A 27885-nucleotide genomic window follows, 5' to 3' on the forward strand; every position below is an offset into this window, starting at 1 on the left:
CAGGTGTTAGAGTGGTACACTCTAAAAACAGCAGTGTCAAAAGCATGGTCTGATGTCGGTACCTTCAGTTGTTAGGAGAGGATCTACTCCTCTGGTGCTCAGTCTGTGTGTCAGAATGCATCCCTGAATAATTGCATCCAAGTATGAATGATTGTCCTGCTCTGGTCTGCACTGGGGAAGCCCCACCTTGAGTATGGTGTGCAGTTTTGGTCACTGTGACATAAAACAAATAATAAGCTATCAGAGAGCATCCAAAGGGCAACTAAGATGGTAAAAGGCCTTGAGGGGAAGCTGTGTGAGGAGTGACTGAGGGCACTTGGTCTCTTCAGCTGGAGGAGACTGAGGAGGGACTCACCAGGGTTTGCAACTTCCTTGTGAGGGGGAGTGGAGGGGCAGACACTGATCTCTGCTCTGTGGGGACCAGTGGCAGGACCTGAAGTTGTGTCAGGGTAGATTTAGGTTGGTTATTAGGGAAAGGTTCTTCCTCCAGAGGGTGGTTGGGCAATGGGGCAGGCTCCCCAGGGAATGATCACAGCACCAAACCTGACAGAGTTCAAGAAAGGTTTGGACAATACTCTAGGGCACATGGTGTTACCCTTGTGGTCTCCTGTTGCAGGGCCAGGACTTGGACTCCTTAATCTGTGTAGATCCCTTCCAACTCAGCAGATTCTGTGATTCTGTCACAGTAGCCAGACTCCTTGTGAGGAGAACATGAGGTCTCCAGACTGGCCTAATGGCTTCAAAATCCAATCTCATTGTTATTGATCTATCCAAGTTTCTGTTAATTTATCACAGGAAACAGGAGTGCACCACGTGTGTCTTTAAAGTCACCACCTCAAAACTTCCAGCGCCGCTCTGTTGTGTAGCCTTTGCCAAGCTCGATGCCTTTGCTGTGTGTTTCAGGTGGCCTGGTGGCTCTGGCCAGCAGCGAGGGCTCGCTGAAGGTTCTGTGTCTGGCCGTGGGCCAGCTGTCCGTCCTGCGCGGCCCCGGGGTCGAGGTGCGCTGTGTGCGCTTCCACGGCCAGGACCATCTGCTGTCAGCGGGCATCGATGGCAGGGTTTGCCTCTGGACATGGGCACAGTGACACATGGAGTGGCCCTCATCGCCTCCCACAAGAGCGCTCTGACAACCGGCTTAGAGCTTCATACTTCGTGTTTGCACTATTCGGGGAATATTCACCCAAACGGAGCATTATTTGGCATTTTATCCAAATAAACCCCTCGATTTCTCCCTCTTTCTGCTGTCTTGTCTTTTCCCCAACATCAAGAATCTCTCTTTTGGTGGTTTCTGGAGAAACAGCTTTACAATGACGCCTAATGCCAGCGCAGCCGAATTGCAAGGAGATTGATTTTTAATGTAGCGCGGCACGAGCCACAGGAGCCGGGGCGCCCCTTCCCCGGCGCAGCCGCCTGTGGGAAGATGAGGCGAAGTTTCCACAATGCGGCCATGGGGGATGTTTTCCCGGACACCGCCGGGGCAGCGGCGATGAGCCGGAGCTGGAGAGCGCGGAGGGGCTGAGGGAAGCTCCAACGCGCGGATCCGAGGGGAGCCGGGCTGAGGGGAGCTCCAGCCGGTGGATCTGAGGGACAGCGGGGCCGAGAGGAGCTGGGCTGAGGGGAAACGGGCTGAGGGAAGCTCCAGCCGGTGGATCTGAGGGAGAGCGAGGCCGAGAGGAGCTGGGCTGAGGGGAACTGGGCTGAGGGGAGCCGAGCTGAGGGGAGCTCCAGCCGGTGGATCTGAGGGAGAGCGGGGCCGAGAGGAGCCGGCTGAGGGGAGCCGGGCTGAGGGGAGCTCCAGACGGTGTATTTGAGGGGAGCCGGGCTGAAGGGAGTCGGGCTGACGGGAGCTCCAGCGGGTGGATGTGACGGGAGGCGGTGAATCTGAGGGGAGCCGGCAGGTCTGAGGAGAGCCGTCGCCCCAGCCAGCGGCAGGCGGAGCAGCGGCCGAGGCGGGGGCGCCCCGCCCCTGAATTATTTTTTGGGTTTAACCCCCTGGCTCTTCTCTCGTCTTTTTTTTTTTTTTTTTTTTTCCCCTACCACCACCCCCCTAAAAACAAAATTAATCCCAATAAGGGCAGGCAGGGAGCGCGGAGCTGCGCGGCGCGGGCATGGCCGGCGCCCCGGCCAGGGAGTCCCCGGAGGGGCGCGGGGGCTGCCCGCCCGCCGGGCGCGGGGCTCCTGCGCCCGCCCTCCCCCGCCTGCCTCCCGCCTAACCCGCGATCGCTCCCCCCCTTCCCCCGCCGAGGCGAAGCTGGAGCCGCAGGAGATCCGCCGGGCACAGGGAGGGGACAGGGATGGGTTGTTTTCTCTCCCCCGCCCGCCCCGAGACCTGAGGAGATGCAGCCCAAGTTCGCCGCGATGACTCTGCTGCTGGCACCGGGGTTTCTCCGCGGCATCGCAGCCTCCGGACCGCCTGAATCCTGCTCCTTCTGAATCGTCGGCGCCGGGTTAAAGCTCAGTTCTCATGTTGTGGTTGCTGGGCTGCCGCGCTCCCGTTTTGCGATGGGAGGTGGAGGAAAAGGGATTGTCCGTGAGTCAACACCGAAAACGTGATTAGGAGGAACTGCTTTAACTAATCTGTTTCTAACCTTTCAGTCAATGTTGGCCTGTGACCCCTCTCAGCTTTCACATCCAGCCTGATCAGGTAGGTGTGAATTATTCACTTGGGGCGAGGGAAAGCGGATGGAAACGTTTCAGAGACTTACCTACGATCCTGGCCTCTCTCAGGATGAGAAATTATGAGAAAGTTCAAGCTGTAAACTAATCCTGAGCCAAGCAGCATTTGTTTACTTGTTGAAATGTGTCCGTGCAAGACGTCTGCAGTCTGTCTGATTTCCAGGATCGAGCCGAGTGCCTGTGAGTTGCTGTGGGACATCTCAGCTGCTGTAGCAAAATATAATGCTCTTATTTGTGGTCTGGGGAGAACTTTTATATACATATATGTATACACATACATTTGTTCTGAGAGCTTCCTCATCAGACTCCAGCAGATTCTCACAATTGTTTCACATTTCATCAGATATTAATTACTCTGTTTGCTGCTTTTTTTTCCCCCTCTAAATGCCCACAAATCTGCAGTGTTGCAACCTACCTGTAGCATTAGGTGGGGAGACTCGCTGCTCTCTAGATATGTAAAGCAGCCGTATCTGCATGAATCGCTGGATTTCCAAGCAGCATGTTACAGTAGATATTGCTGATACGAGTAACAGGAGGGTGCATAGTCCTTGTGATGGAAACACAGCTAGTATTTCAATTAAGAAGATATCTTTTCGAATTTGATAAATCTTGTGTAATATCCGGTGTCTCCCTCTGTTGTGGCTTTGGAAAAACTGCTTGGTCAACAGGATCCTTTAGCTGCTTCTCTGGGATTAAAGCTTTCTCCTCCTGCTACTGCTTTTTTGCTTCAATTAAGGAAGAATTAATTGTTGAACATCTGCAGTCCACCAAAAATTTCAGTGTATAAAAATGTCTCCCCGCGGGGCGGAGGGGAGTACGTGTTTGCCCGTGTGTGTAGGTTAATGCATGTTTGTGTAGACGCCGTGTGCCTGTGTGTGCATGTTCTGGGAATGGAGGAAAGAAGGGATGACACACACACACCCCAGCAGTCCTTTTTTTTTTTTTTTTTGGTTTGTGCTAGCATCTACCTCCGTAGTTCTGCAGTCCGTGTAATGCCGATATTTCATCTCATTTAAAAGTTTCCTGTAATACTTTGCCCAGTTTTAAAGAGGGGTCAGAAACCAGTTTGCTGCCAGGGTTGCACTGGCTGCTGGCTGGTTTGTGGGCAGGTTGGTGGCATTGATGTGGCACTGTGGGCAGCCAGAAGAGCTCCCAAGACGCCGGCACGGAGCCTTCGCCTGGCGCCGACTCTCCCGGGGGTCCCTCAGAGCCCCTCTCCCTTCCGGGGCTTGTCCCTCACTCCACCACTTCAGCGCAGCTCGCCGGAGGTCAGGACGTGCTGCATCGCTCCCAAAGTTTTAGAAAGGCTCCAGCTTAATCACGCCGACACATTTCAGCGGCTCCATGCATTACACAGGCATTTAAACCTCCTGCGCTCCACGTTTTTTTTTGCTGGGAATTACTGAAATGCTGAATAATGGAGAAGGTGAATTGCGTCTTTGCTTCTGTCAGGGTTAGACGTACCTACTGCAGGCTGGGCTGTGTTGGTAGCCCAGGAAGTCCCTCTTCAGAAATGCTGTAAATAAGATGCTGTACTATTCCACCTCTCACAGCCCAAGTTTAACCCAGCACTATCTTTTAGATCAGACACAGATCTGACAACAGATGATGCTTAACTCCCTTTTCAGCTCAGGTTTCCCACCTCAGTTTAATGAGGTGGGCTGTGCTCCATACATAAGCACCAAGGGACAGTGGCCACCACAGGAGGTTTAGACCATTCTTGAACTTGGCTTCAAAACCCTCCAAGCTGCCCATCACCATGCAATTTCAGGCAGCTGGTTTAATGTCTGTTGCACCCAAAAACTCAACTACAAAAATGAGGAAAGTAAAAATTAGCTGATTCTGTGACCCACCATTCCTTCAGAGATATTTTATGGTCATATGCTTCCAGGCACGTGTGTCTAATTAAGATATTTCACATGCTTTGTTCTCTTTACCAATAATTAAGAAGAGGTTTAATTCAAATGCAACAGTGATAGTTATCTGTGCAGTTTAAAAACTTGCATTTATTCTTCAGTGCTGGTTGAAACAATGACTTCTGTAAGTCAATATTCCTTGAATTTTGAGGTTTTTCTCACTTGAAATTGTTTGTTTCCAGACCACAACACTGGTCTCCCTATGGAAGCAACTGTTTGTATTTGGCTTTGAGGTCCCATGGAGAAGCTGAGGAGGGGGATGGCTCTTCATATCCATGAAGCCTGGATACTTCTGTTTGTGCTCCCTGGTTTGGTCACTCCAGCTGCCATCAATCATGAAGACTACCCCGCTGATGAAGGGGACCAGACCTCCAGTAATGACAATCTGATCTTCGATGATTACCGGGGGAAGGGCTGTGTGGATGACAGTGGCTTTGTGTACAAACTGGGAGAACGTTTTTTCCCAGGACATTCCAACTGTCCCTGTGTCTGTACTGAGGATGGACCTGTTTGCGATCAACCAGAATGCCCTAAAATCCACCCAAAGTGCACAAAAGTGGAACACAATGGATGCTGTCCAGAATGCAAAGAAGTGAAAAACTTTTGTGAATATCATGGGAAAAATTACAAAATCTTGGAGGAATTTAAGGTATGGAACCCTTTCTTCAGTATTTCATATTAGTATGCTTGAGGAATTGTATTTTTATTGGGAGCTCTCAAAGGCACTCAGTATTTGCTTACTGCCATTGATGAATGCTGAAGCTGAAGTTGTTTTTAGCTGTGATGCAGGTCTGGCTCATATAAAAGCTGTCACCTCCCCCTTATGTGCACTTCCAGAAGGCCAGTGGTCAGTCAAAAGCCCCAGTGGGAATTGCCAGCCCTCTGCACCTGCCTCCTTTGCTCATAGCATGGATCCATAGCATGGATCATGCTGGACTACCAAGGGTGGGTAAGCCAGTACTGAGTGCTTTTTAAGAACCCCTTTTGCAATTTGGAGAGCAAAAATTTGATGGCATGGTGCTGAGAGTTGTTACTCCTAACTGTTTGAGCATGCAAATAAGTAGATGGTAAACTCTATTTATTTTTTTTTTCATTTCAACTGTGATAAGGCTGTCTAGAATGGAGAAGATGAACTCCTAGGTGGATGAGCATCTCAAGCAATGAGAAGTGTGGGGTTTCATTGTAATGGTTGATTTCATGTAAGGAATGTCATAAAGAAATCCTGAAATATATCTTAAAAACGAGACAGCATTTTCCAAAATCACTACACAATCTGCAGTTCTCATTCTAATGAGTTTGATCATGAGCTTTCAATTCTGCTAAGAAAAACAACATTTCACAATGAAGAATAGGGACTGTAAAAGCTGTAGGTACACAAGTTTGTTTTTCCAGGTCACGTGGCATTAAGGGTTGAACCTCTATAATTCACAACAGCCTGTAACTCTTCATGGCTGTGTGCCTGATCTTATACACTTGGCCAGTTTATTGTCTTTCCTGCAAGGAAAATCATTTCATATAGGTCCGTGTACTTCACCAGTTCTCAGTAACATAGATGGCAGTTCCCTTTTTCACAGAAATTGTCATTTTCAGGGAAGGTAGCAGTTAGTAGTTCCTTTCTTCTGTCGCGTGTGGTGTATGTTTATCTTTTTCTGTCCATCTGAAACTGTAGTCACTGAGTCTGGGCAAGACAGTTTAATGTCACAAGCATAAGGGAAAGCAAATGTATGAGGAACATCTCTTTGAGGGCCACCCTGACCAACCTGCTCTGCTTTACTGAGGGATGTGAAGATGCTGGTCTTGTGAACTGCCCAGATAACAGTTTCTTCTTTCCCTGGGAAGGCTTGGCCCAAGGTCATCCCCTGATCACGCTTCAGTGGTCCCATTTTGACTGCTGTGTTGTCAGATGGTGAGATATCCCACCTAGGTGATCAGGTTTTCATGTGAGAGGCATAAGGTCTCATTTATAGGGAGCAGAAATTCGTAAGGACTCTTTGAAGAGATTTCGGTGGGAGAGATAGATCCTGTCATTGAAGTATCTCTTGCGTGTGAATTAAGTGGAAAAGCAGTAATCTCTTTTCCTGAAAGAAGTAATTTCATCCTGGTAACAGCTTAAACTCTAGGAAAAGAGAAGACAGGAGAGAAAGGCTGTTGGAGAGAGTTAGGAGCCATCTGGTTCATTGCTTGCTGTATTCAAACACTTGGGCTGTTGTGTGGAAAGCAAAGTTCCAGTACCCTCTGAGAAGCACAAAATAGACGGTGTCACGCCACTCTGACACACAGTAACCTTCTGTCCAGGACTAATGTGAGATCCCTTCACACTTAATTTAGCTAACACTCAAACTTTTGACCTAGAGCTGTGTTTTGCTGAAAGCTCAATATGTTGTGGAATAGGGCAGAAACCATTGTCTTGGAAATCTCTGTGTTTATCTAGAATAAACAGTGGATTGCTTTTTTCCTCAGAGAAAGGTAGGAGAGTCAGACAATGGAAGATCACTGTTTTGTTGGAGGGGGGAAAAAGCAGCACCTGTGAACTATGACTTTGTAAATTCTGTAGGAAAGACAGAACTTCAAGATTCAGGAAGCTGCTGCTCTGAAGTCTCGATTTTATGAGGCATCCAAGCATTTTGTTGTTTATTTCAACAGAATAAAGATTTTACCTGCTATCTCTGCAGATGAAATCCTGAGCAGTTCATAGATTTTACAGGCTCTGAGCTCTGCTTCTCCCTCATCCTGTTGAATTTCCAAGGTCTGCAAACTTTCTCACATCCACTGCACACACACTGAAGTCAAAGACGAGAGGCTGTTCTGACTCAAACCCAGGCTGCTTTCAGTGGAAACAGAGGCACTGTTTTATGTGGTCTCAGAACCCTTTCACCCACTTGATTTACTTTTGCTGGTATGTAGATTCCAAATCGTCATCTATAGAAGTGCTTGTCACGGCTGAGTTTCAGCTGAAATTAGCCTCTATTTAAAAATCTTTTGCAAGTGTGTGTCTGTGTGTGTGTGCCAGGACTGACTCATCTTGTGGAAATTTCAGCTGCCTGATCTTTCACAAATTGGGATTAATTTTTTTCTCTTGGATTTTTTTTTTTCCCCTAGGATATCAATATCTATGAGAGGCTTCCAGTTGGGTGAATTTTCTTGTATTGTTTCTAGATATTTTTCTCAGGTTTGGGATGAGAAATCCAAATGTGACTTAACCTTTTTTCTTACCACTGGCAGTAACTGTGATGCTCTCAGGATAAAGGAGTAGTTACAAAGGCCCATTTCTTGAATATTTAGCTTTTTTTCTAGTGAACAGGTCTTGTACATCTGATTTTTTGAGTCATAATAGGCACAAAATACAAACATGCCAACAAGCCACGTAGCTTAGACAGCTGTCCAAATATTTATCCTTGTGTCCCTCAATCATTAACATGTACAACTGAAATGCTGAACTGTAGTTCTGTTATAAATTCAAACCCATTGAGAGTTTCTTTGTATCCTTTCATAAAATTTTGTGTCTTTGACAGATGGCTTAGTAACCCCATTCAGCATCTTCATAGCACCTTCATCTCTTTTGGGTCCTGGGAGATGTTGGTGAGTTTGGGGCCCCAGCTGCCCATACAGAGGCTGCCTCACTCCTTGGTTTCAGTGGGATTTACTCCCAGCTTTGGCTGAGGCTGTGGTTCCACCTGGAAACCCCTGCAGAAAAGGCCAGCACAGTGTCTGAAATGATAACCATGATCTGATTCAAATGTGTCTGAATACAGATTGATGCCTGGTGGCCAGGATTCTGATACCTGTGGAACAGGAGAGAGGGCAGGTCTGGGGGGATTTACTGGAATCCATCTCTCTCTTTCCCATCTTGTTTTCTGCTTTTCTCTTTGTTGGACTAGGATGTGGTCTCTCAGGTCCCCACTGGCCCCTCTCAGAGCAGGGGTGAAGGCAGCTGTGGTGGCTGCAGGGAAGGTGTGAAGGATGCTGGAAGTCTCAGGCTGTTTTCTCCTGACGGATCTGGCAGGGGTCACTTGGCAGCTGCTTTTTCTCTCACTCATCATCCTTGCTTTGATTTCAGTCCTGGAGGTTAAGGTCTGAGTCCCAAGTGCTCTGTGTTCGCCTGTAGGAGCAGAGATCTTTCAGGGAGGTCGTTAAGCCTTCTCTTTCTTCTCAGAGACAGAAAACAAGCAAATGGAGATTGCTCTTGGTTATTGTAAGTACACATGGTTGTGTTTTAAATGAATGTCCTCAGCCAGCAGCTGATGTAAAGTTAAGGAGACAGTGTTCTGCCAGCGTGAGGGATGTTCATTGGCAGCTGACAGAGAAATCCTGCAAATGTCACTGAGGCAACAGTGTCCCTAAGTGCTGATTAGTTTTTGTTCTCTTGCATGACTTACTGACAGAAAAGCACACACCTTTGAGAAATGGAATTATGGCGTAGTTATGGTGTGTTTGTAGCCACAGTGAGGAGCCACTGGAAGAGGATTGGGTTGTCAGTTTGGAAGGTCTGTTACGGGCTCTGAACTTCCTAGGTCTCTCATCACCCAGCCAGAGATACATCCAGAATAACCTTCTGCAGACCTCTGGATATGTATCAAAATGCCATTGCCGAGAGATAAATGGTCAGTTCACAAGAGATTGTCAAGCTGACATCTTGAGATATTCTCTTCATTTTAGACTGACAGGCACGGACTGCTCCCTGTCCCTGAAGGAGGCTGAGCACGGTGCCATCCTCCAAGACAGTGGCAGAATTTCCTAAGCAGTGACATTAAAATTTCTGTTAGCCTGCCAGAATGCTGGGTGAGTTATCCTTTGGGTGGGAGCACAAGAGGTTCTGGCCTTCCTGATGACGTTCAAATGAGATGAGCAGCTTCAACCTGCAGTTGTGACCTCGAGCTTGGAAAACACTCTGGACATTTTTTGGGTGCTCTTCAGAAAGGCTGTTCTCCTTTCTGCCAAGCACAGAGCTGCAATTTCTTCTAGTCATTGGCTCTGCCAGTGCTTATCCTCTGCTGCTGCCTTTATTTGCCTGTCCTTCCCAATGTCTGCTCCATTTCCTGGTCCTCTCCCCCTTCCACCTTTGCTCCTCCCAAACCTATCCTCACTGAAAAAGCCCCTAGGTGATGCCCAACTATTTGTCCCTTGAATCAGCACAAGTGTGGAGAGGTGGTAAAACAAACTTTGCTCTTGCCCTTTTCCTCCACACTGGAAAAAAACCAAAAAAAACAACCCAACAAAAAAAGCAGGAAAGGTGAATTTTTTCCTTCCGGGGCAAAGATTTTGCTGACTTGAAAAAAGCCAGGATTTCATTGCTAAAATAATACTTTATTTTTCTTTCCCCTGTTCCCTGCCACTATATCTTAAGTTCATCGCCTTGTTTAGTCCACAAATCACCTGTAGTCCTTCAGTGAAGGTTTTTGTGTCTTGCTGACATTATGTCTTCTTGAACAGTGCTTTGCACAATAGGGACACAGCTCTAGCAGGGTTCTTCAGGGTGTAATCAGAACCCAAAATATATGAGGGACTGTGTAAGCATAGCATTATCATACACTAATTATCAGCTCATTATGGAAACCTTTGCTTCAGAATAGTGGCACCTCCTTCTCCTTTGTTAATGCTCTTTAAAATGTTTTATTAATGCAATTACCTGAATTTAACTGAACAAAGCAAGGCCTCTCATCAAAAGGCACATGCAGGCAGGTATGCAGCTGCTATCCCAGCAGCTCTCAGTCCCTGAAAAGCAGTGTGTCCATCCTGATGCTGGGGAAAAGGAAGTAGTGAAACCAAAAAGTGATTCCCCACCCCCAGAACTGTGCCAGAAATAGAAATTAAGTGGTGTAAACAACAGCCCGGCTCAGACCACCAGGTACCCAGCCTAAGAGTGCAAGCTTATCAAATATGAATGGAGCACTTGGGATGCTGCAGAGTGTTACTGGTGGGGTGGTGCTCTTAGGTGAGAAACAAGAGTGGCAGCTCTGGGTGGAGAGGGCCAGCATGGGTCCCCCATTTTAATATTGGCATTTTTGTCTCCAAGATGTGTGCAGCAGGCTTTTTTTTTTTTCTACTATGACTCAAACAAGTGGGACTTCTTGGTTTTTTTCCTTCCTCTCCTTGTGTGTTCTGCAATTTCACATATGGCTAGAAAATCATAATACAAAAGAAATTTCAATAATGTGCCTGTGCTTTAATAAAAGGAGCCATGAACAATGCCAGCTCTGAAGATAGCATACAGCCGTTGAAATCAGACAGGGGAAACAGAACATCAGTCAGATGGAAAAGTATGATTTATTATCTCCCTCCTGGCAAAATTACAGTGACAATGTCTACGCAAAGGAATCTAAAATTACTGACTTACTGTATTTCTGTCATAATTTGTACCAAGAAAACATACTAAAATAGATAGGCCTGTCACATAGTGATCTATAGTGAAAACTATTTTTAAAATTATGCTGTGTACTTAGCTACTGATTCTGTAACATATATATCACATTATGCACAAATATATTATTACAATAGGTGAAAGAAGGTGGGCTTTATTCAGAATTTGGCTAAAAAAATCCATGGAATTGTCTTCCCTGGAGCACATTAATAGATGGGAGGCCGGAAAAGCTGAGAACTCAGTGGTTCTGGCTGTGCCACACACAAACTGTCTCAGAGCTCCCCACTGAAATGGATGAGACCCAAAACCTGAGCATCCCTCCAATTCAGAATCAGCGGGAACTGAGCACAAGCCCCCAGTTTTAGTCATGGTGCAGCAGCCCAGTGCAGAACTCGGCCTGTACATGCAATCCCAAGGGATTGGTATTTTTCCAGTGAATATGACACAAGAATTAATGTGTGCCCAACATTTGTACTGCCAGAGCTGGGCCTGGGCTTTCAGTTACTCAGTCCAGGAAGCAGCCCACCAGCTCTGCTTGCTTCCAGAATTGGGACCGTCCAGGGAGCAGCTGAAGGAGAGGGGATATCTCTGCACAGCCAGAAGAGAAACTCTGGAACTTCCCCTGCTCTTCCTCCATGGCTTCTGGAGCCTTGCTGCTAAGAAAATGGAATATGTAGTACATGCAGGTGTTACCATCTCCTTCCAAGAGAGGTAGAATTGAGTCTGAGGCTTTATTATTGTGCCAGACAATGCTCAGTGGGGCCAAGGAGAGAACTGCTCATCCCTTGGCTCTCCCAAGCTGCTCATCTCTGTCACCCAGGCTGTTTCTGTGGGGCTTGTGAGCAGGAGGTCCTCAGGTCATCAGCTTAGGAAGAAGGATGTCATCCTTAGAAACATTCACAGCTCATTAGGGAGAAGGTTTTTTAGGAAACTATTTCCTGACAGAGTGAGGGGAAGTGCAGGTATGTGTTTGTTGCCACTGGAGTGTGCTCTATGCAGAATTGCATTCATTAAAAAAATGCTCAATCAGCCAATTATTCCAGTTACTGTCTTAAAAGCTATAATTGGGTAAGTTATGTAGTGACAATGCTCAGTCTAGTTGCAAAATAAGGATACATGAGCCATCCTTACGCTGTTCTGTGGCAATATTAGAGGTAATTCTTTGGGAATTACAGTAAAATTAGTATGCTTGGAGAAGCAGTAGGGTTTGAAACAGCTCCTGAAACCAGGGAATCTCAGTCTGTTAACTGTGGTCATCCCAGTCAGCAAAACCTTTCTGGCTGAGGGTTAGCCCAGTGTGCTCCCTGTGTAAGCACCCCAGTGTATTTTCTCATCACAGATCAGCCATTCAAACCCGTTCTCAGTTCACACCCTTCCCAGCCTGTGCTGGGCATAACCAAATGATGACATCCCCTGAGGGATGGAAACCTCCCAGACACCGCTGGCAACTGCAGAAGGAATGGGACAAGTCCACATCTCTTCCCTGGTGATGTCTGGTTGCATTATACCGACGTCTGTAATAAAAATTCAGTGTTTTATCCGTACATGGAGCTGATCTCGCCACCTTCTCCCATCTCTCAGCGTGGACAAAGGAGGAAACAGCAGACTCAGGTACAACAAAAACACGTGTAAAAGGGATCACCTTTCTGACCAGGCCCTCTGTTCCTCTGTCCCTGCTCCAGAAGGCTTTCTCATAGAGATGGCTCCTTCATTGCAAAAGCCAGCCAGGAAGGAATGGAGAGCACAAAGCTGCCAGCTGGGCTCACTTTCCCTGCTGACATTAAAAGGAGCTTAACAAATGTGAAGCACACACAGACATTTTGTCTGTGTCCGAACGGGGCTGCACTTCACACGTTGGAGCCACGGTCCCATCTGTCGTGTCTGTAACCTTTCAGAAGGAGTCCCCTTCCCTGGGCACTGGACATGTCTGAACTAAAAAACTATTGTAATCAAGTCATAAAAACTATCACCAAAGTAAGAGAGAGCTCCAGTCCCCTCAGCCCCAGGGTAGGTGAGGTGCAACTATTGTAAGGAATAAAATGAGACATACATCAAAGCAAAGAGAGCGTTCTCACAGAAGAAGTGCAAAGTCATGCTTTTACAGAAAGCTTTGCTGCTGCTCTCGGGAGAGAAAAGCAACCACGAGACTGCAGATACACAGCTCTGGTGGAAAAGGGGCCAGGACTCAGCTCAAGGTTGTCTCTCTCATCAGCTAATGGAGGAGTCACTATTCAGATCCAGACAGGGTTCCAGGAGCCTTTTAAAATCATCAGATTGTGTGGCACAGAGCAAATCTATGAGTACAAAGCTCCTAAAGCCATCCCAACCCTGACTCATCAGATGTGGGCCCAGGATTCCCAGGATGAGGCACATCTTCTGTGCCTCTCACCTGCCCTACTGATCTGCAGGGCTCCCCAGGAATCTTTAAAAAAGAATGGCAAGGATAACGTTTCTGGTTATGGACAGGCATGGCCTGGGAATGAGGGGAGGAGAAGATTACATGACCTGGAGCCATTAGAGCATCTTTGTGCATTTCCACCTCCAGAATCCAAGCCTGGTCACTGGCACGCTGGAAAGACTCTTAACATTAGCAATGTTTGTGTGTGTGTCTTGAGGGCTCCCTTAAAAACAGGATCTCAGCATCTGCTTCTGCTGCTTCTGTGAAAGCCAGGTCCTTGGTTCACCCAATCTGCAGCATGGTACAAGCATTTTTCAATTTTTGCATGGCAAAGTTGATTTGTATTGCTCATGCTCCATATAAGTAGGATACAGCTCCAATTTTTTCACTGCAGATAAATTATCTAATGACTTAGTAGTTTTTTGCTGTTGCAAAGTCATTTGCAACCTGATGGTGTTTTCAGTGAGCATGCTTGTCCATAATTACTCAACACATTGTTTATTTGAGCAACTTTCCACCTATGGAAAATCTAAGTGGTTACAGGTTCTGTAATGTAATTGATATTGTATCTCCACTAGCTAGCTGGCTGGATGATTTTTATTTTATTAAGTAAGTGACAAAAATGAGAGAAATTTTTGCCCTTTGCGTGTTTTTGTGTTGGCATATACAAAAGAGCCATTTACCAAACTTATAACACAAATTAGATGGTTATTTATGCACTGCTAATAGTGAAAGCCAAATAAGCAGCTCGAAAGAGATTGGGGCAGGTTTCAGTCTCACCTTTAGGTGGGACTTGTTCACCCGCTCCTTCTCCACAAGTTTGGCACCTGCAAAATTTCTCAGCTGAAAGCTCTGAATTTTCCTGCAATCTTCTACTAATCTGCCTGAGATCACAGGCAATTTCAATAACAATGAAAATTATTCTAATTTCTCCTCCAGGAGTATCTCTGGTAAATGCTATCCCAGTTCCTTTTTTATTTCTCTCCCCTGGTTTATGACTTCTCACCTCAGCCATAATGCGGAAGCCATTTTTGCCTCTGAATTTATTCATCAGGTCCTTTCAAACTTTCTTCCCTTTCTTGCTTCCTGACAATAAATTCCCCACCTGAAACTAGCTACAGAGATAATTTCCATCAGAATTGCCACTGTTCTTAGCATCATTAAAAGTTACAGCTCCTCTTAAGATGTAGGTGCCCAGTTTGACAGATGTCATTCTGTATCACTCTGCTTTTCCTGCTGTTTTGTCTGTGTTGAGCAGGATGCCATCAGTCCAGCCTGTCTGAGGGAAGAGGCTGAATGGGATTATCTCTGTGAGTCTCTTGAAAACTGAAAGAGGAAGGGATTGACAGCAGCGATGGTTTTCAGGTTTGCTTTTCTTGGAGCCCAGCACTTGCAGGGGATGGGACACATTCAGACCTGTAGGTGGGAGGTGCATGTGGATACAGCTTGTGGATCTGAATCTATGGCAGGGTATGCAGAAGAGCCAGGTGAGAATCACAGCATCCCAAACCACCTTGGCATCAGCAGAAATGCAAAGCATGGCACTTCCTTTTTAAGGGGTTGGCACTTCTAATGTGTTCTCAAGGGGGGAGAAAGTATTTCAGCTCCATGTTCAGTAAAACTGCCATGAAGAGCATTTTTTCCCTTTGCAGTATCGTCTAGAAGAGGAACATCCTTACACACCTCATCCTTTTTTGGTGTTTGAAGGAGCTGGGAGTTGAAATGCCTGATTTTGGTTTGCAGTGGTACTGAGAGTCCCAGTATCTCCTCTCCCTTTTCTCTGATGTGATGGCTCCTTGGGTTTCCCCAGAGCTCAGAAAACAAGCCCACTGGCTTAGTTTTGTGTTCATACCCCTCTTCATGTTCCAGTCAACCAAGCAGATTTCTCCAGTCGTTCTGGCCGTGTTGTAAATTCACCGTTCAACTCTGAAGAGCACCACAGGCCCCAATAAGACATATACTCAATTCAGTGGAAATACTTGGATTGTCTTCCAGTGACTTGGACAGCCCCTGCACGATGATTAGCAAGTTCATTCTAACATGATTAGATGGTTGCAAACACTTATTTTGCTCCCCAAAAGAAATGTCAAGTATTCCTGATACGATAGCCGTGAAGAGTCTGTGTTGCTCTGCACCTGTCTGGTAGGAGCTGATAAATCCTGATAACTGGATCTCAGGCTTTGAGCAGCCTGGCTCCAGCAAAGGTGTAAATCATCTTCCATGAGGCTGAAAACCCAGGTACAAAGAAAATGCCACACAATTCAAAGCCTTCACTTGCAAAAGTGAGGAGAGGTCCAAAGTGTTAGGAAATGTCTTTGCTAAACATCCCTGAAGGAGCTGACATCTAAATTCATGGAGTAGAAGGTCTCCAGGAGTAACAGGTCTCTGTAAAAAGTCAGTTTTAATAATGTAAGATCCATTGGCTCTTGAAATACTCAGGTGCCAAATAGCACTTCAGTCTTGTAAGGCAGCTTGGAAAATGAGCAGCATTTTCCCAGCTCCTTGTGGGGCATGAATCTCAAACCCTGAATCTGAGCAAAGCCAGCTGGATGAATCCAAACTGATCACAGGGAACTGTGAACAAGCTTTAAAACTTGAGACGTCTCCTGAGCTGGAGGACTTGGGAACTTGTTAGCCTGGTGAGTGTGGCAGCAGAGCAAAAAGTGAGGAAAATGGCTTCTAACTGACTGACAACAAACAGGTGAAGAAAAAATATCAGTCAGATGTCATCTTCAGGGTTTTTTGTTTGTCCTAGGTAAATCACTCCCTCTCCAGCTCTCCAGAGCTGTTGGTGTCAAAAGCATCTAAGAGTGATTGATGAGCAGACAAGACAGAGAAATCCTGACTGTAGGCAGGCAAGAGGAGGGCTGCAAAATGATGTTTCATAGATAGAGAAATGCTTCCTCCATTCACTCAGGGAGAACATTCCCTACTTGGTGATGATGTGGGAAAGCCTTTCCCGTGTTTGGGGCAGCAGAGAGGTGGCTTAGGTGCTGTAGCTCTGGCCAAGACATGAGCTAAGGGAGAAACATAGAGATGAGGTTCAGTAAGTACATGCAACAAGAGAATTCCTATGATTAAATGAAATGACTGAGGTGCTCCTTGTAAGATCTTGCTTAAAATCTTGAGGTTTTGTGTGTCAGTTATTGGTGTGATTGTACCAGCTGCCGTGGTCTAAAAAAATGTTTGATTCAGATCTCTTCAGCTGTAGAAAAGCATAAAAGAGTAGACTTAAACATTCTGAGTTCTGAATTCAGATTTCCATTTTCTTCTCTCTACCTCCCCCTTAGGTTTGGGAATAATCAGTTTTGTAGTCTGTTGCCTAAAGAATTGTTTGATCATGTGATGTCTCTGGCTGTCCATCAGTCCTTACAGAGGACTTGAGGGCCTGCTCACAAAATAGACCTCTCAGAGGTATGAAATTTCTTTGGGTTTTTGGAACCTTACAGCTGACTAAAGAAGGACCCACGTGGTTCCCAACCCTCTAAGAGAGGAGTAGCTGGATGATGTTAGCAGTCATAATTCCTACCTGTGCTGGCATTTGCTTCCAAAAAGAGGGTGAAAGCAGTGGGGAGCTGGTGTGTGTGGGTGCAAGGGTGAAGATTAGGAGGTGGGGCACCTGTATCCTGTTTGGTTTCCCAGTTTCCCCTGCTCTGGGTGTAGCTTGTTTTTCATTCTGTTTCCTTTTGCCTTTTTCATGTGTTTGTTTATATCGTCTATCAAGTTTATCATTATGTGCTCGCACACATAAAATCTTTATTAGCCGTGTGAATTTTCTATTCTCTGTTCTAATTTTCCTTCCTTCTTGCATTGTTAACAAACTCTGCTGATTGCAGATGTTTCCCATTTGACTGCACCTGAGACTCAGGTTTTTCAGCCACACAACAGAAGGAGCGCTGGCTCCTTCCTCCGGCCATCCTGAGGTGTGTGATGGGGCCATCCCACACAGAGGCAGGAGCTGAACCTGCCCTCCCAGCCAAACCTGGGCTCACAGACCTCCTTGAGAACAGGAGAGAAACAGAAATTGGGTTGTGATTTTAGGGGTGGTTATGAATGGGTTGTGCTGCTTTGAACTTTTTGAAGTGACTGGCTGAAGGAGAGGGGAATTAGGGTCAGTGCAGAGACTGAGGAGGTCCTTTGTGCTCAGTGTCCCATTTCAGCTGCTGTTAAAAGCCCTTGAATGGTGGATACATGTTGGCCATGCCTGCTTCCCACCAGCTTGGCTTGACTTGGCCCCTACACTGACAACATCCAAGAACACATCACACCACTGGCTCTCACCCCCTTCAGAAGTGGAGATGGGGTAAAAAGAATTTCAGTGCTTTGCACTGGTTTGGCCAAGTCAAACTGCTCTACTGACTGATGCCTTCTACAGAAGGGCCCAATTTGCTCCTGATAGAGCCATTTCTGAAATCATACTGAGCAGTACAGGACCATGGAATGGTGCAGATGTGTATCTATGTTGTGGCTGGACATCCTGAGCACCCTTTCCTTCTGGGCAGTGGTCAGAAGAATGCTTCTTCACCAACAGCTCTTGATATCCTGCCTAATAAATCCTTCCCTAGAGAGTTTTCTAAAAGATTGTTCTGCCTTAGACACGGGAGTGAATAAATCACCAACTTTTGTGATCCTTTGATCTTAACACTCTTACCAGAACATCAGTTTAAGGGACACAGATAAAGCATTTGCACTGTCCATATTGGGACAGTGTCCTCTCTACTTCCTACTCCAGAAAACCCCGTGTTTTTTCAGTGTCCTTCAGCAGGGATGAGAGTTCCTTTTCTGGAACTGTTGTTTGAACTTCAATGGCTACAAAAGTGTAAACCACCCCTCTTTCATGGGGGAAAAATCTTTAAATCAGGAATCAGGAAACAAAACTTAAAGACATCCTCTGCTGGTTCCTTGTTCTTCACTGGCTCCCAGTTCGTCATTTTGCTGCTTGGTCTTTCTGCTGCCTGTACCAATAGATAGAGGACTTTTTGGCCAGTGTCCCAGCATTGTTCCACAAGAAGGGTAGCACCAGGGAAAGTAATAGCTCAGATGCAGAGTCTGCAGACGACAGTTTCAGAATGCTCAATGGGCAGGGATTTGCGGATCAGATCCCAAAGCACATCCCACAGAGGATGGCACCAAGGCTCTCATACACCAAGTGGACAGGAGGGCTGGAGTCCTCCAGGATAAGTGGCACTGACAAGTGACCAGAATGGTCAGATAGAGGAAAATCTTGGTGACAAGACCAAGTGGCTTGACCTTAATACAGCAAGGAGGAGGAGGTGGCAGGGAAGGGTCTGGTTCATGCCAAAGCAGCCTTTTATTTGGTGGCTGCTTACTCTGTGTTCTGCCAGGGTGTGCTTTCCCTCTCTAATTGTGTGCAGCTCTTCCCACTTGGAAAGCTGCTCCCAGCGTCAGGCAACATCCTGGTTTATTACAGTGTCATTTTCAGGGTGCACCACCAAGGCTGAGGCGGAAGATGTGTGTGTCATGTCTCGTTTGCTCAGCTGCAGAGTCATTCAGGGGCAGCTTCCGCTTGGGCTGATCCTCTTTGAGCCGTGGATTGGGCTGCAGCCCTGGAAAAGCATCACATATTTCCTAGCATTGCAGCCACTGGAGTAGTGAGGATGGGTACAATCACTGGAGGAGACGTCAGTGAAAGCTTCCACAAATCACAAGATCTAGTTCTACTGCTCCATATAATTAGTGATTAAAATGAGTAAAAACAAAGCAGCAATTTTCTTATTGATCCCTCAGCAAATAGTTCTGTCTGTTTGCTTCTGTATTGTTTCTTCTTATTAAATAGCCTTGAATAAGAAATGTCAGTCAAATGAATTTAGATTCCTGGTGCTTCAGACAGAAATCAAAGCAGGATTGAAAGAGGAACGATAATTAGAGAGAGGAATTCCACCTCCACACACTTCTTCCCTTGCTCAAGGAGTGCTGATTTTATCTAAATTGCCAAAGCCGTGAGCAAATGAGAGGTGATGGGAATTATAGACTGCAGATGCTGAGACAAAGCAAGGGAAGCTTTAATTAGTGCATTTTAAGGCAGAAATGAATTTCCTAGGAATAAATTATTCGACTGAATACACATGGAGTTTCTTAGAGGTGAACTGAAGAGCTTTTTACACACCAGAAACAGGGCTCACAGGTTGCATCTGTCTTGTAGTAATGAGTGACCCATCACTGGGGTCTGAAATACATCAAGATGAATCCTTCTTTATTTGCATCCCACTTTATCTTTTAATACTGAGGAATATTTTTTTTAATATTGAGGAATTCCCACAGCTGCAGATTCACATAAAGCAGAATTTTTTCCCAATACCACATTTACTCATTGAAATGTTGGTGATGGATGCTGAGAAACTGGGAGTTACATATCGAACCTACTGGTACTGAAAGGAAGTTATTTTCCTTTCAATTCTCCTCTTATTCTCCTTCCTTAGCTATGTTGCCATGCTTTCGTGACACTTGCACACACATAAGTCACTGGGAACCTTAAAACACTGACCTTTCTATGTTTTCAGCAGATTTTCACAGCTTTTTAAAGGTTGAGACAGTAACAACTCTGTGCAGTTTGGAGGTGGATAGAGCTTCCCGGCTGAATTGATGGTGCTGAAACAAAACCATTCAGCTGGGTGCTTTAATCCTGAATTCCCTAACTCAGCAGACTTACTCAGTCTCTTAATTATTTATGTATTTTATGTGAGCCTGTTGCTCACAAACCTTGTTGAAGCAAGCAGGAGAGGGGCCAGGCTGAGATCTCATGGCTGTGTTATGGGAGTCCTCACAGACCCCTGATGCAGGTGCTGCACAAACATGGAATAAAATGGGTTTGGCCCTCCAAGAGCGACACTGTTCACCTCTGCCCTGAAAAGTGGGAGTGAAAACACCCCAGGAGGCTGGGGGATGGACAGGCAGCACCTTTCCAACAGCTTGGGGGTGGCTGGCAGTGCTGGTCTTACATGAGAGATGGGTATGGCCTGGAAAATCAGCCTGTCCTCCCTTCCTGGAATGAACCACCACTCATGACCTTCTGCAGATCCTGCTCTTCTTCTGGCCACGTGTGTAAGGTAAAACATACAGGCAGAGCAAGGTACACCCTAGAGGCTTCAGCTCAGTTTTTCTGGCAAAGGGACCTAAAGTCCTGAAAGACCCCGCACTCTTTGTGAGAAAACAAGGCTGAAGCTCGCTGTTTTTTCTGATGTTGTGGTTGCCTGTTTCAGCTGTTGCTCTTTTGTGCCAGAGGTTAACTTGTATCACCCATGATGAATGACTCAGTCAAGGGGTATTGAAGGCTGATGTGTTTATCTTGTGGCAAGATGGGAATGTTGCAAACTTGTGAGCTGCGGGAGGCAACGGGCTAATTTGAGATTTGTTCCTAGCCCTCGCCATGCGAATGGTGTCGCTGCGAGCCCAGCAATGAAGTTCACTGTGTTGTAGCAGACTGCGCAGTCCCCGAGTGTGTCAACCCAGTCTATGAACCAGAGCAGTGTTGTCCTGTCTGCAAAAATGGTAAGAAAGAACTGTGTTGGCTTTAACAGAGATATAAAGGAAACATTTGATTGAAATGCTGTTACTGAGGTTTGCTTCCATCGGCACAGGCTGGTGTTTGGGCTGGTCCTTCAGTTATGGGGTGAAAGTTAAAACTGCCCTTCCTGGCCTGTGTCTTCTCCTTGAAGCAGATGGAATGGCTGGCTTAACAAAGCTTTTGTGGGAATGAGTCCTGATATCAGTGATTGTTGTTTCATGTCTTTGTTTTTTTTCCCAGAATTAGTCCAACAGAGAATGAAATACATGAGAAAAGAGAGGGTCTTTGTCCCTACATTAAGAAACCAATGGTTATTATCTAAGGCCAAGGGAAAAGTCAGCAAAATCAATGGCAGAACTTTTCCTGTGGCCAGTAAGACACCCACCAAGCCCAGAACATTGTTAGTTGTGTACTGGAGTCTGTGTGTAGCACTGGCCCTCATTGTCCTGCTGAGGTGATTTCATGAATTAGAGTCTGATTCATCAATACTTTCAAGAAATGTTTTGGAACGACTGAAAGTACCTATTTGGAAAATAAATCTGTTTCCAAAAAGGTCTCCCCGGTCTTGTACCACAGCCTGTACTCACATACATCTCTGAAAAAGCACCTTTCTCCTAATGTAGATGTGAAGACAGATTAAAAGGTAAGGCAGCTGCACATAAACCTTTTCACAGCTTTCTAAACATGTAAGAAATGGCCACTTGGATTCGGCTCCTTGTGTTTAGAATTCACTATCTGTATATATTTGCTCTTACATACATCACCACTGCTGGATAAGAGTAATGGCTGCTTTTGTACCTAAATGAAAATGTTGGTAAAGAAATAACATTTTCAACACATTTTCTGCACTGTAAGACAGAGTAAAGGCAAAGAGTTGGAAACATAAAGTACTTTAACTGAAGGAACTTGAAAAATTAATGAAAAATTAAAAAATGTTTGGAAAATTATGCCATAAATATTACTTGAAATCCTATGGTTTGTATCTGTATTTCTGTTTAAAAATATTTTGTCAGATTTTCACTGAGTTTTGTGTTTCTGTTGGAAAGCAGAAAATGTTCACAGGAAATCTCGTTGGTTTGTTTTTATTGCTGGAGTTCAGAGGAGAGGTTTGTTACCCAGCTCTGTGCACCACCTTTGTGTACATCTGTGTTTGGGTATGAGGTTTCTCATCACACTCACCAAGACTGGTGCCGTGGGTTGGTGACTCGGGGGTACCACAGGCTGTCACCAGGCTTGTCACCGAGCTCAGACCCATTCACACACCAGCAAACACCTCTGGAGCATGTGTGGTCTCTGTGTTCCCGTTGTGTGTAGGGCACCATCCCAAATCCCCTCATTTACAGTGGCAGCACATCCCATCCGGTTTGCGTCGCATGAATCCGACCTGTGAGCATCCCTGAGGCTTCCCAGCAGTGCAAGCTCAGAGGGGCCTTCACACAGGCCCAGGAGATGCTGGATTTCCCTCCCAACCCTTCACCACCATGACCATTTCCCCCTGGAGCCATGCTCCCCCTCTGGGGGTTGGTGGTTTCTTTGTTGTAGTCCCCAACACCCCTGGTGACCAGGGCTGAGGGGCATCTTTCTTCCCAGAACAGAGTGCCCAAAACACCAGGGGGAAAGGGAAAGGGAAGGGGAAAAGGAAAAGGGAAAAGGGAAAGGGAAAGGGAAAGGGAAAGGGAAAGGGAAAGGGAAAGGGAAAGGGAAAGGGAAAGGGAAAGGGAAAGAGCAGCTCCTGCTGGTGGGGACAAGGACAGGAGGACAGAATGAAGACCAGCTGCGTGCTGAATGGACTGTGGGACACAGTGAAGTGATTGGAATCCTCACGGAGAAGCCAGGAAGCTTCATCCATGGTTTTACCAGATCTCCACTCCTCTCTTCGCTCATCTGTTGGGGATAAACATAAAGTTCTGCAGATGAAACCTATTTTAGGCCTGGATGTACTTCTCACCATCCCCTTCAGAGCAGCCTGGATGCCTTGGGGAATCCTGTTCTCTGGGGCTTGCAGCACAGCTCAGCCAGCAGAGGGTCAAGGCTGCTCCTTGGAATGGAGGAACATGTCTGCATGGGGGTGCCATGGGGGGAGCTGAACCCCTCCTGGTGCCCCAGCCTGGCTGTAGGGATGGAGACCCCTCAGCTGGAAGGGCTTTCTGCTCCTCCTGCTGCTGCTGGGGCTGACTGGCTTACAGTTGGCCCAAGCTGGCAGTTTTGGCTGTGTCCTTCACAAATGTAATGAAGTGATTCCCACAGTGACAGAAATTAGCAGGCACCAAGGCAGTCCCTGTGTCATGGGGAGTCTGAGGATCAGAGTTTGTTACTGCTCTTGGACGTGGCTGAATGTGGCACACACTGTTCACCTTTCTCTTACAGTTTGGGAGATTCAAGTGGAAGTAGCAGCCATTCCTGTGTCTCTTCCCATCTGAATCCCTCTGACACATCCTAATGAATGAGGAGCACAGTGTTCTCAGCTCTGTGTTCATCTTGAGACCAAAATTTTGTCTTTCAGCTCTCCACTTCAGCCAATCAATTAAAGCTCAGTTTCACAAATGCATGAAGATAACACAAGCTGACAGACCCACTTAAATGACTGAAACACCCCTTTTTAAATTTATTTGTTTTTTTCCTTTCATTCAGTAGCTGTTGTTTTCTGCCAAAGGGCTGAAGACACAATGCCGTGTTCTGATGTGATGAAAAGATTTTAGTCCCTGTGGTCATAATTTCAGACTGACAAACAGAAGAGCTCAAGGGATACAGTTGCTGGGTGGGGGGAAGTAATTTCTGTGGTGCAAATCCTCAATTCAAAAGCTATCCCTTAAAATTTTGGTAAGGAAAATCCTTATTTAAGGTAAAACACAGCCCTGCATAATTTGCTGCACTCTGCTAGGGGCATGGCTTGACTGCTTGTTTAACTGTTGCTGCTATTAATGAGAGAATAATTCTCTTTCCATACAGTCAGGTAGATTTTCATAACCTTATTAATTACATCCCACCAAGGGCAGAAGTTCTGTGATTCAGTGAGCACTGGCACAGGTTTCCCAGAGCAGCTGTGGCTGCCCCATCCCAGGAAGTGCCCAAGGCCACATTGGACAGGGCTTGGAGCATCCTGGGATAGTGGGAAGTGTCCCTGCCCATGGCAGGGGGTGGAAGGGGATGATCTTCAAGATCCCTTCCAACCCAAACCAGTCTGGAATTCTGTGATTCTGTGATAATGCAAAAATCTGTTGATTCTAGCATTCCTGGCCTGAAGATTCATAGAAAGCCAATAGTGATTTCTCTCCCATCATTTAAGAGCAGTCTGAACATATGGCTTTGGAGATTTGTTACTTCTTGGCCAAAGAAATGAGACTGTTACCACGTACCTCACTAATCACAGCAGCTCATTCAAGGCAGGCTGTTCCTGGCAAGGGATGCCACATTCCACACGGAGCATGTGGACTTCACTGGGAGGCTCACATCTGGGGGTAAGGCAAGCTGAGGACATTTTCTCCTTCATGTCCTATCATCCAGTTTGTCAGAGTGGATTTTAAGGGCGATGGCTCCAGGTGCTGTGCAGCATTTCTGTCACAGAGATGAAAGGTCACTGGATTTCACGTTTCCTGGTAGTGACAGACCGCAGAATTATGGCCCCGAGTTTTTATTTTCAGTCCCTGTGACTTCTCCAGACAAAAGTGTGTCACTGCTGTTAACTCTCTCCTCTGCAGGATCTCAAAGTGGCCTGTCACTGTTAGAGTCCAGCCCATGCCACCATTGCTGTCCCTTCTGCCCCAGGTTCTGCTGCAGCTCTGTGAGAACATCCACCCACTCCTCCTATGCCACAGCCTTTCCAAGCAAAAATTCCCAGCGAGGTCTGCATGCTCCCAGGGCTTAGAGAGGTGCCTGTGTGGTGTTCCTGAGCCCTTCTGTCCTCACCCTGTGCTCCTCATTCATTCATTCCCAGACCTCTGCTTTTCCCTCCTCATAAACCCATCCACTGCAGTGCACAAAAGGAGAAATTCACTGTGTTTCATTTTCTTGAGAGACAAACAAAACAAATATTATAAATTTTTGGGTTGGGGTCTGGTTTTGCCTCTAATTTAATTTTTGTTGTCACCAATCCTCAACAAAAGAATTTGTTACCCAATGAGCCAGATAAAAGCTAACATGTCCACAGTGAAATATTTCCTGGCAAGTGTGCTTACACAGCCTGGGCTTCTGGAGACATTCCTGATGGAATACTGGGCAGCAGGAAGACATTTCGTAGATAATCTGTCACTGAGTCTTTAATTAAAGTTTTAAATTATCGCAGTTGATACAGATTTCCAAGTAAAGAGGCTGATCTTGCCATCCACACACAAGTAAAAGATCCCTTTGACCTTCAACAGATTTTACATTGGTAAAATAGAATGTCTTCAGGCAAGGCTCTTGTGGGTATTTATTATAATGTCCTATAAATATTAATAAATCCCTGCAAATGTCTTCATATTTGAGGGCATGAGCGCAAAAGTGAGTAAATAGTAATTTATTTCCGTGCATATAAACTCACGTTTTACCTAAGCTTCTCGCTTAATTTACTGAAATATAAACTTGCTGCTCATTATTTCTCTGTTGGAGTTAATTTGAAATAAGCATTCTGCACCCAGCCTGATCCTGCTGTAACACAGTGTGTCTTGCTCAGGAACCCCCCAAGGATTTTCCCAGCCCATTGAAGCCTTTCCTTTGGCAAACAAATCCATGTTACACTTGTCCCTGGGCGAGCTTTGCATGTCTCTGTGTAGGATAACACCCGGGGGCAGACCTTTGAGGCTGCCTTTTCTCAGCGAGTGCTATGAAGAAATGCATTTTGTCCGAGTGGGAGATGTTTGGGAGCTCCCAGGGGTGTCCCTTTGGAAAAGCTGTGCTGTGGACAGTGGGGCAGTTGGTGTGTGGACACGGGCCAGGCTGTTCCCATCCTGCCCAGCCAGTTCAGAAGTGGTTCATGAACTTCATTTCCATTCCCAAAGTAAGCAGGGCAGGAACGTCCGGACGCCGCCGGAAGAGGCACTGGCAGTGCAGTCAGGGAGCAGCGCTCTTCCTTCCCAACCAGGGACAGCCAAACCCCTGCCCAGGTACTGCCCTGGGAGGGCAATGGGATCCATCCTCTTTGCAAAACCCTTTGGGATTTTGCAGGACAAAAGGCTCCATCTCAATGTAAATTCTTTTAGGTGAAGGTGATGGATTAACGGTGCGTGTTGATAACCAGTACTGACAAAAACCCTTCCCCACGTGGTCTCTGTTGTTTCAAATTACCGCTGTCTTGAAAAGTGCCAAGGTTTTAATGTGGAATAATCCAGTGCTGGTGCTTTATTGCATAAATGTAGCTTGTTATTTATCTGCAAGATGTGGATCGCTGAAGCTCCAGGTCATTGTTTTGGAAAGCTTCTGCTTCCAACTTGATCAATGCCAAAAAAATCAAGGAAGCATGGAAAAAAAAAAATACTAGAAGTTTGAGGAAAAAAAAGGGAAGGATTTGGGAACAGGATGTTTTGTCTGTCATTTGATTATATACAACTGTTGGAGGATAAAGGCGACACAGAAAATGTGGCAAGAGGATGAGAGAAGACTTCATGTTCATTTACTTTGTGGAAAACAGTGATTTGGAGCCATGGGGAGATCCCTTTAGAGAAAAAAACAAAAAACAAAAAAAAAAAACAACAACTAAATAAAATTCCTCTTCTAATTTATTTCAGAAATTCCTGAAATGGCCAGATTTTAAGATTGCACTTAAACCCCCTTCAGTCACAGTCTATGCAATGTGCTGGTTGGTTGTGCAGATGCAAGGGAATGTGCCCAGCCAAGAAGAAGTGCTCCCCACGCCGGATTTTGCTGGACTCCACCATCCTCTCCCCAGGTCCTGGCAGCTGAAGGCAGTAGCGTAGCATAGCCACGTCACCCTGCATGGTTGGGAGTTACTAATGGCAGCCAGCTTTTGGGGCACTTGGTCACCCCCACAGCCACCACCCCCTCTGGGTGTCAGCCCGAGGGGCCATGGGAAGGATTGGATAATGTTCTTTGAGATGACCAGCAGGAGTGTGAACTGTGGTGCCCTTTTAGCTCAATTAAAGCAGTGATTTCATTATCAACAGAGGAAAGAAAGGATTGATTTGCAAGTTGGTAGAAGATACAAGACTGAAAATGAGGAATATTGGGCCAGGCAGACACCAACCTGACAAAACACTTCAGTGCTCCTTTACTGTTCCTTGAGAAGTCATTTCCCTGAAACTGATTTTCAGTGGAGCTTGTCCATCTGACCACTTCAGGCCAAGGGATTAAAGGCATGAAGATGCTGAACTTGCTGGTGAGTATTGGACACAAAAGCATCTGTCAAGAGCTAGATCCTCCATTGCTTTGGAAATCTTCAGCACTTGGATTATCCAGATGCTTAAATGCCCTGCTGACTCAAGGTTGATCTGCTCCCCATGGTCACAGCTGTTGGAAGAGGCCTCTATAACAGTGAAGAGCTTTGGAAAAACTAAACCTTCCAAAATTAGCCATCCTGGTGTTGGACAGCATCAGGGAAGGCTGAGTTGAATCTGCTACCTCGTGAAGTTTGAGAGAAAGTGAGACTGAGAGCGATGAGGGAGAGGAAAAGGCTTTAGAGAACAAGAAAAGCCCTGAAGTGAGCAGTGCTTAATGTGAATAAGTTCATCCCACAGCTCAGTGCTCGCACAAAGCCGGGGTGCTGGGCTGTGCAGTGACAGGGACGCTGCTGGAAGAGCTCCATTCCCAGGGAGCTGCAGCAGGACAGCAGCCCCTGAACGTGGCGTGTTCACCTGCACAGGTCACCTGCTTCTTCCCGAGCCTCTGTGTGCTCTGCCTCTGCCCAGCAAGCAAGAAAGGGATAATTCACAAACTAAACACGGCAGGAAAAGGCTCTGCCTGACTGCTGAAGGCCAGGCAGGAGCTGAAAGTGGCTACCCTGGATTTATACCCCAGGTCCTAACCACGCTTCCACCACAGCAGAGTTCAGATGAATGTAAAAGGCACCCTGAAGAGAAGG

At 46.2% G+C, this 27885-nt stretch overlaps 2 protein-coding genes across 4 annotated transcripts in view; both read left to right on the top strand.

Moving 5' to 3' along the window:
* SPAG16 (sperm associated antigen 16) overlaps positions 1 to 1180 on the top strand; it is a 360532-nt gene extending 359352 nt beyond the window's left edge. The window contains exon 16 of the mRNA XM_014257754.2: positions 904 to 1180. Within this exon, the coding sequence (XP_014113229.2) occupies positions 904 to 1085 (182 nt within the window). The 3' untranslated portion in view covers positions 1086 to 1180. The remainder of the gene's footprint in view (positions 1 to 903) is intronic.
* Positions 1181 to 2285: 1105 nt separating this feature from the next.
* The window catches only part of VWC2L (von Willebrand factor C domain containing 2 like), a 45688-nt gene continuing 20088 nt past the window's right edge, over positions 2286 to 27885 (top strand). Inside the window, exons 1-4 of one of the 3 annotated variants that reach the window (XM_088059294.1) lie at positions 2286 to 2644; positions 4775 to 5241; positions 20728 to 20857; positions 26576 to 27349. In XM_088059294.1, coding sequence (XP_087915420.1) covers positions 4831 to 5241; positions 20728 to 20857; positions 26576 to 26601 — 567 coding nt within the window. In that variant the 5' untranslated portion in view covers positions 2286 to 2644; positions 4775 to 4830 and the 3' untranslated portion in view covers positions 26602 to 27349. Of the gene's footprint in view, positions 2645 to 4774; positions 5242 to 20727; positions 20858 to 26575; positions 27350 to 27885 lie in introns of those variants that run through there. The other 2 variants (XM_005528885.3, XM_088059293.1) reach the window with 2 other exon arrangements.

This window comes from Pseudopodoces humilis, chromosome 8, assembly GCF_049639895.1.
Source record: "Pseudopodoces humilis isolate 2021_Gansu_Grassland_sample_001 chromosome 8, ASM4963989v1, whole genome shotgun sequence".
In the NCBI taxonomy this organism is placed as follows: domain Eukaryota; kingdom Metazoa; phylum Chordata; class Aves; order Passeriformes; family Paridae; genus Pseudopodoces; species Pseudopodoces humilis.